Below are 14,061 nucleotides of genomic sequence, written 5' to 3' on the forward strand. Positions count from 1 at the left end.
TGAAATTACAGCAACGGGAATCTAGCGCAAACTTAGACACGTTGAATTTAAAACTTTGAAAATGACATCAAGCAAGAAAATATGAAACGCAAAGGAATTAAATTAAATCAAACGAAATCAGAAACATTGAAATGGCAATGGAAATGGCACTTACCAATAAGGAGGTAGGGTCCCCGGAGGGGAATTCCTCGAGCACATCCGCACCCAGCGATGGTCAGATGGAATAGACGCTGAGCACCCGCATCCCGCACTCGAAGCGGCCTAAGGCCCGAAACTGACAAATTACAATCCACCAATGGGACACTGTTCCACTAGATTCCCGTTTGCCAATACAATTGCATGACCATATATGGTTATTTCCTGGCCTACTGATGCGAGAGAAATTAAGTCACCTGTTTCAACATCGGTAACCGCTCATGCGGTATAGGATGCTTCAAAATAAAGCACCTTACAAAATTTTACATCAGATTACAATTTTGACATACAGAATTACAAAAAAAAATTGCATAAAAAAATCACTTCAAAATACTTTTGCATCTTGCAATGTTCATGCTGTTCAATATATCTTGTTGTCCAAAATTACATTTTAAAAAATTTATCACAAACATATTTAAGTTAATATTTCTTGCAGTAAAAATAATTCCAGCAGAGTCCAGAGTTCTTATTTCTTCATTTCTTACAAGACAAAATATTACAAACAAAAATGAAATCCTTCAGGCACGTTAAATTAAAAAAAACTTTAAAATTATATTTCCCATAGTTCCAGTTCTCCGTCTCACCACATATTACACATATCACTTATATCTTTGTCACTGTCTTCGTATAGATCATCATCTTCTGTGTTGTCAAGCACATTCAGGATTGAACACTTTTTAAATGTACAGCAGACTATCTTTTATGTTATGTTTGGAGACAATTTGAAAAGTTTCAGTTACAGTAAAACCTAGCTTAACGGACACCTTTCACCGGCGGACACCCTTCCTTAGCGGACGATTTTCCAGGTCCATAATTAAATCATATGTTATATATAATTTACCCCTCTTATATGGACATCCTCTATTAAGGATGCGGACACACCATAGCTACTAGAAACTCCAATCAAACCTCTCCTAATAGATACTTTTTTTTTTTTTCCAAAAATATTTGTGTCCTGTACAGTACTGTGTACTTCCAAGAATTGTAGGCACCGTTACTTGTGGTGCAGGTCGTACACATTCTTGAAAGGCAACACTAAGCTATGCTGTCACTCCCGGAAGTTGTGTGATCTGATATGTTCGATAGCACTGGAATTCGTACTTTCACCGTCAGATTACTTTTAATTGACTCATGGGCTTATGATGTGTTCAGTTTTACGTTGGTAAGTTGGTGTATTTTAACATGGCTCCAAGGAAGTTTTTAACTCTAAAAGAATAGGCACGCGTAATAGACTATCATAAACGTAAGAAGTGTGGTGTACGTAAACTGTCTGAAGTGTTCAAGATTGGAAAGATACGGGCAGCTGAAATTGTGAAAACTCAAGAGGAACTAGTGAAAGAATGGTATTTAAATGGCAATGAACAGCATATTAAGCTATTTGAAAGTGTTAGTGTAGCTCTCATTGAAAAGGTAACGCTAGAGTGGTTTGGTAAAATATGAAGTCAGAATGTCTCTGCGTCAGGACCGATGATTCAAGCAAAAGTGTTAGAAATCGCGGCAGAATTAGGTATTGGAGATTTCAAAGCGTCAAATGGTTGGCTAGAAAGATTCAGAAAGCGACATGGTATCAACTTCATAGCTATTTGCAGAGAATCATCCAGTGTTAATATGGAGATTGTTTATATATATATATATATTTCGTATGGCATGAGGATACATTGTTACAATTTGGTTATTAACAAATATGTACAATTACACGAAAAACAGTTTCATCTATACACACAGAACAAGTATGTTGAAAACTGGCAAGAAAAAATACATTCAATTACAGATATATGTAGTTCTTAATTTTAACATGGTGAACGGTAATAGTATACAGTGTGCTCAATAGAGGTTGCCATAAAATTGTTTTTGTCTCTCTGATACATTGCAGCTACAGCGCTTCTATAACTTTCTCATCTGAGTACAGTACAGAATATTGTACAGTACTATATACAATTATTCGCAAGAGTTTTTAACGCATACAATACATGGGTTATTGTGTTCCAACTTATGTTTAATGGTACCCCTTACATACCTTCTCTAGGGTGGACAACCCTTCATAATGGACATTTTTTTTTTTGGTCCCGAAGGAGTTATAGAGAGATTTTACTGTGGTAGAATTGTTAGTAAAATTTCAGCAACGATAGTATTCATGAGGAGATTCCTTAATATTTTGTTCAGTGAAAAGAACGTCAACAGATTATCTACAACTTCTATGAAATATGCCATATTGCTGGTGTTTGGGTGCTATAGATAGTACACAACCAAGAATACAATGGCCTGAAGGCACGTGAGCTGAAATAAGCTGCAGTATAAGAGATACTTTTTCCTATTGATGTTCAAGTGTACAACATAGAAACAATGGATTGAATGAGTGAGAATATGTACAAACGTCAAGAACAGTGTTATAATGGACTGGTGAACTTTCTAGACTGTCAAAGTTACTCTTCAAGCATATTTTATTATCATAAGATATCATTATTTTAACATTAGTCATTTGCAATTGGTATAGTAATATTTTACCAACTCAGCATTGAAACATTTTTAAATAAGTGTGTCAACAATACAACACTGGTTTAAATGAGTGAACATCAAGATCAGCATCAAAATGAACTTGTGAACTTTACAGATTTTTAAAACTATTTTTCCAGTCGTATTTTATTACCACAATACATCACCTCAAGGGCATTAGTCATTCATAATTAGGACAAGCTGTGTTTTGGCATTATAAGTTGTTGTTATTAAGACGATAGGTTCTTCAGCTGAAGATGACCCACTAAAAGGGTCAAAACCGGTACTGACATATTAGCATGTTTTAAGTACTTTATAAAGAATAAATGTATTGATTAGGTGGAAAGTTCTTGTCTTTATATTTGCGAATACTGCCAAATAAAACAAGAAATTTGACCGCCTCCTACTAAAACAGAAACCGAAACCACCTGATTCACTACAGAAGAATGTAATAGTTAATCTCACAGATAAGCCACTCGGTGAACCTAACTACCTCAGCCTTGAAAAGCTCCTAATAGGCTACCAGTGGAAGAAATAATTAGCAAAGTTGAAATTGCAATCCAACACCTCCCTACCGAATCTGCAGAAGAGATCAGACAGGATATATCATGTCTACTGAGAACCGCAAGGCCGCCGCCATCCAATTTGACCAAAGAAGAAATTCATGCCCTCAAAACACTACGTCAAGATACGGAAACAATAATCCTACCTGCAGATAAAGGCAACGCTACGGTGATAATGACACGCACCGACTATACACGGAAAATAGAACAATTACTCACAAATTTTACATACAGGAAGGAACTGTACCAACCGCATTAAGAACAAATTTCACAGACTAGTAAAAAATTCCAGTATCCCAGCCGAAATACTGATGAAGCTGATCTCGGACACCATACCCCCTAAATAGTATGGCCTCCCTAAAATCCATAAAGGCGGCATACCTCTGCAACCTATTGTGAGCGCTATAGCATCTGCGACGCACGATATCACTCGTTACCTAGCCGGACTACTTCAGCCAGATACAGGACACGCTGACACCTACGTGAAGGAAACCCGACATTTCATCCAGCTCCTTAAGGACCAATCAGTCGAAAGTACGGCTTATTAGTAAGTTTTGATGTCGCGTTACTTTTCACCAAGGTGCTGCTAACAGAAGTATTTCCGCCATTAGACCAGAAACTTCCAGAAGACCTGTCAACACTAGCTAAAGAATGTCTTAACGCCACTTATTTCTACTTCAACTGGGAGTTCTGTGAACAGACAGAAGGGGCCACAATGGGATCGCCCCTCTCTCTAATAGCAAACATGTATATGGAACACTTCGAACAGAAAGCCTTAGCCACATCTACCCTGAAACTGAAATGTTTTCTCCGTTATGTGAATGACATGTTCGTGATCTGGCCTCACAGGAGCAACAACCTGCAGCTATTTATCGAACATCTCAACTCCATTCATGTGAATTTCAGTTCACCATGGAAATCGAATTAAACGGAAAATTACTGTTCCTGGATGTCCTAGTAAAACGCAACATCAATGGGACTGTGAGTCACGCAGTATGCAGGAAACCCACACACACAGACTGGTACCTGCACGCTTCTCATCACCACCCATCACAAAAGCAGGCTGTTCTAACATAACTGGTTTACAGGGCCATAGCGAAATCAGACGCAGAACACCTCGAAGAAGAGAAAGAAACCTCACAAGAACCCTCAGGAGAAACGGCTACTCACTCAATAACATCCGAGTCTTTAGAAAATCAGAAGAAAACAAAGAAAAGGCCTCCATAGGAGAAAACAGCGGAAAACAAAAACTAACCCGCCAGAAAACAGCGATACTTCCATACATTAAAAACACTACAGACAGGATCGGCAAGATACTGGACAAATACAACATAAAAATCATCTATAAACTACACCAAAAGCTAGCCCATTATCTACTACCAGTAAAAACACAATAGAACTACAGGCTCCTGAAGTATACCGCATTGAATGTAGCTGTGGAAAGTGCTATGTTGGGGAAACAAAACATCTGATCTCCACCCGCCTAAAAGAACATATCCATCACACCAAGAATCAAAACACAGATATTTCAGCAGTAGCCAAGCATTCCTACGAAACAAGACACGGAATATCATTTAACAAGACCAAGATCCTAGCATCTATCCCTTGGAATCTGGAAAGGAAAATCCGTGAGTCTATCGAAATCAAGAAACATCCGAATGATATGAATTTAGAGAAGGATATAAAATCAGTAATACTTGGATGTCTATCATACATAGATTAAGACATACAGACTATAACATAAACACGCAGGTCGAACCTCCTTTTACATAACGGCACAGGCAAGCCCCACTACCCGTCTGTGACACATACCTTCCAGAATTCTCACGAGACAGCCAGCGGGCTTACGTCAGCCAGAAAGGCTAGGATATATAGACCAAGGTCAGGTTTGTAGTGTGATTGCTGCCTGGGAGACTGATTACTTCGGATCGAGTAGGGGTATTTCATGTGATGTAAATGTTGATTCCCATAGGGAACCTAAAATATTTGTCCTGAATGAGTAAATTTATAATACCAATATAATGGTCCGTTATTGGACATTATATACCAATATAATGGTCCGTTATTGGGCATTATAAATTTTCCAGCTAACTCATTCTTGGTTGCCTGCGTTTCGCCCTCGTGTGCTAAGTTAGGCTCGTCAGTTGGGACTTAGCACACCACCCAAGACGCAAGGCTAGTGCATACCGTGGAGGCCACTGCATAGGCTACTTGAAGCGACCAGCAGTGCCAATGCAGCATGAGAGCTATGTCCCATTTCCAGAAATTGATGCCTGCCTGGCCATCAAATGATGTAAATGTTGATTCCCATAGGGAACCTAAAATATTTGTCCTGAATGAGTAAATTTATAATACCAATATAATGGTCCGTTAGTGGACATTATAAATTTTCCAACTAACTCATTGTTGGTTGCCTGCGTTTCGCCCTCGTGTGCTAAGTTAGGCTTGTCAGTTGGGACTTAGCACACCACCCAAGACTAGGGATGACAACGATATATCGGTTTTTATGAAATACCGATATTTTCCTTTCGATTTATCGATATATCGATACCGAAATTTTGATTCAATTTATCGCATAATAGATCGGTTTTTCCATAAATGTATCGTTTTTCTTTGAATTATTGTTTTCATTAACAACATCCGCACTAGAGAACGCCGATAATTCTTCAAGAGATGGTGCTAGTGAAGGTGGAATTGCAACCTGGAAATATCCAATTTAATCAATACCTTGCTCTGAGCCTCTGATAGGCTGGACTATAATTCGAATACAAACGGTGGAATATGTAACACCGTTGCCTACGTGATTAGTATAAGGCCTCCGCAGGGCAGCTTACACTGCGCGAAATAGATACGTTCTAGTTCCAGAGTCGCCGCTAGACTTCGTGTTAGCCCTCCATTGTTTAACCACACAGACGTATAAGGAAACTGTGAAGCAAAAAAGCAAGTTAGTGAGTTTGTAGGTGAGATAAGCCTTAAAATTAATTTTAAGATTCGTTGATTTATGTATTCAGCTTTGGGTGAGTATATGGTTTAAATTTAAACGTAAGATTAAGAAAATAGAAGCCTCCGTGACTCAGGTGGCAGCGCGCCAGCCTCTCACCGCTGGGTTTCGTGGTTCAAATCCTGGTCACTCCATGTGAGATTTGTACTGGACAAAGCGGAGGCAGGACAGGTTTTTCTCCGGGTACTCCGGTTTTCGCTGTCATCTTTCATTCCAGCAACACTCTCCACTATCATTTCATCTGTTATTCATTAATCTTTGCCCCAGAGAAGTGTGACAGGCTTCGGCAGCCGGCGCAGTTCCCATCCTCGCCGCTAGATGGGGCTTAATTTGTTCCATTCCTGACATGGTCAAATGACTAAACAAGCTGAGGATTTACATTAATAAAATGTTTTGTGCATATTGATAAATATACAAGAGCCGAGAGAGAGTTTATTGTAAACATTATATTCGCAGGATGTTTATTGCACGTGATAAACAATGGTTTATTGCTGTGTACCATTCTGCCAATCTAAACTTCAGAAAGGTAGTGGCATTTCTTTCCATGAGCAAACGTAGAACTACGAGAAAAATGGGTTTAAATTATATCATGTCGGGGTGACGAAAAAACAGCATGTGGCAACCTTCCTCGAAGTCTGTAGTATGTATGAACATGAAAGCACATGCTTTTGCATTACTACTAAAACTAGCCGAAATCAATGCCAACACGTTATTTTTCAGGGTATCCATCATATTTGCATGGCAAGACTAGGCTATGTACTACTACTAAAATGTTCTCATTCCTCACCTGAAGGAGGAGGCGGGCCTCTTAGACGGTGACGCCGTCTCTCAGAACGGGAGATTTGTGACGGTAAAGGAGATGCTCGGAGAAGGCGAGGGGGTTGGTGGCCGTGGCCACTTGTGGATCGAGATCCACTCTGCATTCAACGGCGTAGGTTATGTGAATACTGCAGTGTTTTAAAATATACAATGGAGTATTTTCATTTTTATCAGGACATGAACTTTCCGGTTGTAATGATACTACCTGATTCGTATGAGCTCGTCTTGAATTATTGTAATGGTAATGGTGTATTCTGCCCGAAGGCAGGTCCACACCTCCGCAGAGGTGTGCCTGAGCTGGAGTTTACGTACGGTAGGGTGGCCAGTTCCTTTCCGCTCCTCCATTCCCTTACTCCTCACCAAAAGCGCGTGGCAACCCATCCAAATCTTGACCACGCCCAATGTTGCTTAACTTCGGAGATCTCACGGGATCCTGTGTTTCAACACGGCTACGGCCTTTGGCTTGAATTACTGGATGATACATTTATTTTTCTTCATTACACCTCATAGAAATATCACTTTCCTACTCAAAATGCAATGTTTTATATTTGTAATGTGCTTTTATGTGCAAGTTAATTCTCGTAATGCCAATTGGAATCATGCTGAGGAATGGAGGGAAAACTTGACATCCAGCGGCGCTATTTGAACTGCTGTTACTCTGTCAATTTAGTACTTGAAGAGACCGTGCATGCAGAGGCCTTTACTTATCTCGTAGGCAACGATAACACCTAGGGACGTCCAATATACCGTACTAAAATATCGATATTTCCTTCGATATCGACATGCCGATATTATCCTACTATCAAAACAAAGTATCGATATATGTCGATATCAATTTTTTCTTTTTTTTTCTCCAAAATACAAGGATTTGAAATGAAATTGAAGTTGTATAAAACAGGGACCACAGCAGTTCCAAGAAAAACAAGATAATTAAGAGAATCAAATATGATGACCAAAATATTTTGTGTAAAATGGTATCAGCAGTAAAGTACAAAACATCAAAACCTAATTCACCCATGAATTCTAACACCTAAGTGTCTGAGTTAATGTTATTCACCAGAAAAAAAGACCAGTGCGATATTTATTCCCAGAATGTAATGATTAAGCCATAAATACTTGCACGGTATATTCTGCATCATATTCTTAACTATTTTCGGCCATGCCTACTAATTTACAAGGTTTATATTTTACGAGGTTTATATGAACTTCATCAAGCATTACTGACACTATTTTTTCACTCTCTTTCACAGGTGCACTTAGTTCTTTCAAAAAGCTAATTATTCAGGATCTATGCCTCGACTGCTGGCGCCTATTGACATAAATATATCTTGTGGCTGAGGGTCAATGAAAATTTGTGTTTTGGGAGTATAACCTTAGCAACCGTGCAGGCTGGTAGTCATCTGAAATTAGCAGCCGTTGATGGATATATTCCATGGATAATTAAACCGCGAATTCCAGTAGCAAGATAAACTCAACCAACCAGGACTGATGATATTGTTGTTGGTCTTGGACTCTTGGGTTATCATTAACGATATATCGATATCGTTTGAATATACCAATATATTATGTGCAATAAATATCGATATCGAAAATAAGTTTTCAATATAGCACAATATCAATATATCGGTATTTAAACAATTTTTGCCATCCCTACCCAAGACACAAGGCTAGTGCATACCGTGGAGGCCACTGCATAGGCTACTTGAAGCCACCAGCAGTGCCAATGCACCATGAGAGCTATGTCTCATTTCCAAAAATTGATGCCTGCCTGGCCATCAAATGATGTAAATGTTGATTCCCATAGGAAACCTAAAATATTTGTCCTGAATGAGTAAATTTATAATACCAATATAATGGTCCGTTATTGGACATAATAAATTTTCCAGCTAACTCATTCTTGGTTGCCTGCGTTTCGCCCTCGTGTGCTTAGACTCGTCGGTTGGGACTTAGCACACCACCCAAGACGCAAGGCTAGTGCATACCGTGGAGGCCACTGCATAGGCTACTTCAAGCCACCAGCAGTGCCAATGCACCATGAGAGCTATGTCTCATTTCCAAAAACTGATGCCTGCCTGGCCATCAAATGATGTAAATGTTGATTCCCATAGGGAACCTAAAATATTTGTCCTGAATGAGTAAATTTATAATACCAATATAATGGTCCGTTATTGGACATTATAAATTTTCCAGCTAATGCAGGCAACCAAGAATGAGTTAGCTGGAAAATTTATAATGTCCAATAACGGACCATTATATTGGTATTATAAATTTACTCATTCAGGACAAATATTTTAGGTTCTCTATGGGAATCAACATTTACATCATTTGATGGCCAGGCAGGCATCAGTTTTTGGAAATGAGACATAGCTCTCATGGTGCATTGGCACTGCTGGTCGCTTCAAGTAGCCTATGCAGTGGCCTCTATCATCAAATCCCACCAAATCCCTAAACCCCGCCAAATCTCCTGGCCAGAGAGAAGGCGTTACCTTCTAGGTGGCCTACCCTTCCCTTTGGGAAGGGGAATGAAAACTTCCCCCTTGGTCCTTGGCCTCCACGGTATGCACTAGCCTTGCGTCTTGGGTGGTGTGCTAAGTCCCAACTGGTATTATAGGGGTATTTCAGTCGCTTTGACAAATAATACTGCAATCTATTCGAAACGTCGGCAAACTGTACGTAATGTACATAAAACAACAACACGGTTCAACCCAGAAAATAAACTAAATAATTGAAAAAAGTGTTTTCCGACTTCTGCCCATATTATGTTTTCTTTTTCTACATGTGAGGAACGTTTCCTGAAAGTTTGGCCATACCTTATTGTTACATCCTGTATATACTCAACACAGTCTAACAGACTGAATGTCTTATTTCAGGTACAGTCCGGTCATTGAGGCTAAATATCCAAATACCATAACTTATAACAGTATTTAAGTATGTTGATATTAGGATATGTTTTGAAGCTATAGAGATTATTTGCTTCAACAATACACAAATCTCATTACCAAATCTATCTGCTCTATTTTATACTGTTTACTGTTTGTGGAATAAGATATATCTGGTTTCTTGTATTAGTAATTTATCCAAAAATAATGTATTATAAAACTTATTTGTCCCTCTCATCTATATCTTAGGAATTCTATGAGATGGGCAGCAGAATTATGAGGAAAGTATTCCTGTCCTTGGTTGAACAACCCTCAGGGATGGTCATTGCTCTACAACCTTCAGTTCAGAAGTTTGGAGAGGCCTTGCTCAAGTTAGCTTTCTATCTCCAAACCCAGGTTTGTGTTCATACAATTAGAAAGTTTTTTATGATTATTTTAGACCAAATGTGTGCTGTCAGTTTTGAACATTTAATTTACTGTACAAAATATGACTGCGATTTATTTGATGTTTCTTCAGTTTGAATCCCTCTTGTAGTAATGAAAATTAGTATCATTACTGTAATAGGTGAAGAACAGTTAGATGGTGTTAAGCATCACTTGATTCAGAGTTATTTACACAAACACAAAATCCTTTGCATTAATTCATCTATTGTGTGAAATAGTACCTAAAATGAAGATAAAGCATGAGTTTTCTTGGAAATGTATCAAAATTAGTGATATTTTAAAAATATTGTCATAATCTGAGATAATGGCACTTGGTCATTTGATTCTTTGTTTTGGTTTCTGTAGTTTTTCTTTATTTTTGCATCTTTTATTAACCAACAGAATTGTCATTTAGTGATTATATTTTTTAAATTCAATGCTGTGTAGAACATGGCATTTATTAACTAATTTTTTTCCTTATTTCAGTTCAGAATACCTAATATTCTGTCAAATACCACACCATCTGGTTTATTGAGCTTTCTTGTCTACAGACCTCTTTCACAAATGCCTGCAATTTTGTTGTATAATTCAGACAACAAATGGTGAACATCATATTGGATCTGTAGTGACTTAGAATAATAAAATAATTATTCTTTTATATGGAATAGTATATATTTTTCTTCTTTCATTGCTTAACAAGTTATAATTATATATAATAGTACATGTAATTCAGACTCAGAAATGGCAGTCACTTGATGCAAAACTTTCATTTAATGACTGAAGGTTTGGTGTTTGGTCAAAATTAATTTCCTCCAAAACCATTGTTTAGAACAAAATTCCGAACAATAAACTGCATAAAGTTTACATCTTTAGCTACCACATGGAACAATAATCTAAATATAAAATAAACTTTGGTGCTTGGTCAAGTGATGTATAACACCATTCAATCCATCTTAAAATTTAGCAATATTGTGGGATGACATAGGTTCGGAATGTTGGATAAAATATTTATGTTTTAAGCTTTTGCTGAATGGTGGTTTTATATGGCAAGATCAGCTTGGGCAGATAAAGGATAGAAATGAAGAATCCTGTCCATCTCCTATGGCCTTTACAATAATATTGATTCAGAAATATTTTCTTTGGTAGCTAAGCTTATTTGTTCATTCATTCATGCATTCATTCATTCATTCATTCATTCATTCATTCCAGATTTCAGATATATTGGACTATGTTCGAGATGGTACTGAGGTAAAAAATCCGTACATCCAGTCTGTAGTAGAGCATGGGGAGTATTTCCTCATATGCTACCAACAGTGCCTGTTTGAACATCTACTTAACTTCCCAGAAGATACTGTCAATGGATTGTTGGATGGGTTGACACCAGATCACAGTTCCCGTTCTTTACGTGTGCTAGAGCATTTCTTACATTATGCAGATGAGAATAGGAAACAGAAATTGATGTGAGTAAAAATCTAATTATTAACATTTTTAAGAAGGTTTCTCTAATAAAATCTACTTTTTATGGTTACCTAAGGATACTCCTTTTTATTAAATTTAGGCCAAATGATCATCCAATTTATTACATCTTGAATTGCATACTGATATTACATTTGTGGCTTATATTCACGTGTGGCTTAATTGTAATTGGCTGTTAATTCACTCACGTCGTCTACTCTCACTTTCCTCCAAAGTATAGTGGGGCAAACTACTGCAAAGATTAAATAATTGAAAAAGAGTTTCAACCTATTCAATACATAAAGGAATGTAGTGATTAAATTCTTATTTAATAGTGATTAGAAATGGGACCGGTTTCGACCCTAGTCCAGGTCATCGTCAGCCGTTCAATACATAAAAAACAAGAAAAACAATGCATATGAAAAAGAATAAGTGAACTCTGGATCGGTATAAGATGAAATATAAATTGATGATGGGGGTAGAAATTGTGAGTCACTTGAAATAAAACAGTACGTAATATTATGAAAGGTTGTACGGCACACGCAATGATAAGTAAAGTCTCTCAGTGTTTATGAATAGTGGAGAACGGTCAAATGGGTCAGCTGTCACACTCTGTCAGGCACAAAGTCACAACACTATCGAACAACATATGAAGATCCATAAATATTTTGAAGTCGCAGACGAATAGATTTACAGAAGCAAACCGCCAGCTCTCGGTGATCAGCGCGGCACATCCAGGGTCATGCGCTGTGGTCTCGAACGCCAAAGTAGAATGGAGAATATCCTGAAGGTCGAGTATTTGCCTCGGTTGCGGGAAGTTAAGTACGTATATATAGAAATATACAATGCAATTCAGTATAATTGAATGAGTAATTTTGCTCCTGCTGAGTTCTTGGAAAACAGTTGACTTGAAAAAACAATTGTAAAGAGAAAAAAATGTAGTAAAAAGCGCAATATCGGAAAACAAATGAAAACATATATGCACAGTGCGCTATTTTAAATTGAAAAAATTTAGGTCATGATTGAAGTAGGCGAAGTTGGCGCAAGACAAGAGTTAATATTTGAATGAGGAGAACCGAAATGAAGGTAGTGGTTTTTTGTTTTTTTTTTTTAATAGAAAAGGTAGAATAAATTAATACCGGTAGAAGAAGAGTGATAGTGAAATAAGAGAAGAATAAAGGAAATTGAAGATAAATGGTGTTGAAGAAGGATAAGATAGCGAAATGAAAGAGGGGTAGTTTAGGGTGGGTTAGGAGGGTGGGTTATTGGAGGTAGAAAATGTGGGTGGGAACTTTGTAAGGCATGGAAAATAGAATTGGGGTTTTGGAATTTGGAATTTTTGAGAAGAAGAATTAGGAAGTCGAAAAGGATGTTGGGTTTTTCAGAAATATCGTTTAAATTGAAATTAGGGTTGAAGTACTGGTCAAGGTGGATAAAGCAATTTTCAGTTATGTTTAAGAGGGGGCCTTTGTTAATGATCTTAAGTATTTTCATGTCATTTTCAATACTGGTGAAACTATGCTTTGAGTCTTGTATGTGCTGTCCTATGGCAGAGAATCTGTTGTATTTAATGGCTTTGACATGTTCAGAGTACCTGATATTGAAGTTACGGCCAGTTTGTCCGATGTAGGAGGAATTACAGTTGTTGCATTTGAATCTGTATACACCAGATTTAGAAAAAGCATTAGATTTATTGAGAGATTTAGAGTTGTGTAAGATATCACGATTTCTGTTGTTAGTTCTAAAAGAAATTTTCATGTTATGTTTTTTAAAAATATTAGTTATTTTATAAACATCCTGAGTGAAAGTGAAGGTGGAAAAAGCAGTTGGTTTTATTGTGTCTTTAGATAAAGTGGTTTTTGGACGGTGTTTGAATTTGTTGATGATGCGGTTTATGAAGGAGTTGTTAAAGCCATTGAATTTAGCGATGTTGCGGATGGTGTTTAATTCGTTATTTAAATCTTTTTTGGACATAGGGGTGTTGAAGGCATGAAAAATTAAGCTGTTATAAGTAGCACGTTTATGTGCTTGAGGGTGCGAAGAATCTTGTCGTATTGTGGTTGCTGTTTGGGTTGGTTTTCTGAAAATTCGTGCCTTCAACACCCCTATGTCCAAAAAAGATTTAAATAACGAATTAAACACCATCCGCAACATCGCTAAATTCAATGGCTTTAACAACTCCTTCATAAACCGCATCATCAACAAATTCAAACACCGTCCAAAAACCACTTTA

General features: G+C 37.5%; 1 protein-coding gene across 1 annotated transcript in view; it reads left to right on the forward strand.

The window, feature by feature from the left end:
* The window catches only part of LOC136857637 (DNA-dependent protein kinase catalytic subunit), an 873,484-nt gene that overhangs the window by 440,114 nt on the left and 419,309 nt on the right, over positions 1–14,061 (forward strand). The window contains exons 23-24 of the mRNA XM_067136445.2: positions 10,200–10,346; positions 11,583–11,833. Coding sequence (XP_066992546.2) covers positions 10,200–10,346; positions 11,583–11,833 — 398 coding nt within the window. The remainder of the gene's footprint in view (positions 1–10,199; positions 10,347–11,582; positions 11,834–14,061) is intronic.

This window comes from Anabrus simplex, chromosome 1 (assembly GCF_040414725.1).
Source record: "Anabrus simplex isolate iqAnaSimp1 chromosome 1, ASM4041472v1, whole genome shotgun sequence".
NCBI classification, from domain to species: Eukaryota; Metazoa; Arthropoda; class Insecta; order Orthoptera; family Tettigoniidae; genus Anabrus; species Anabrus simplex.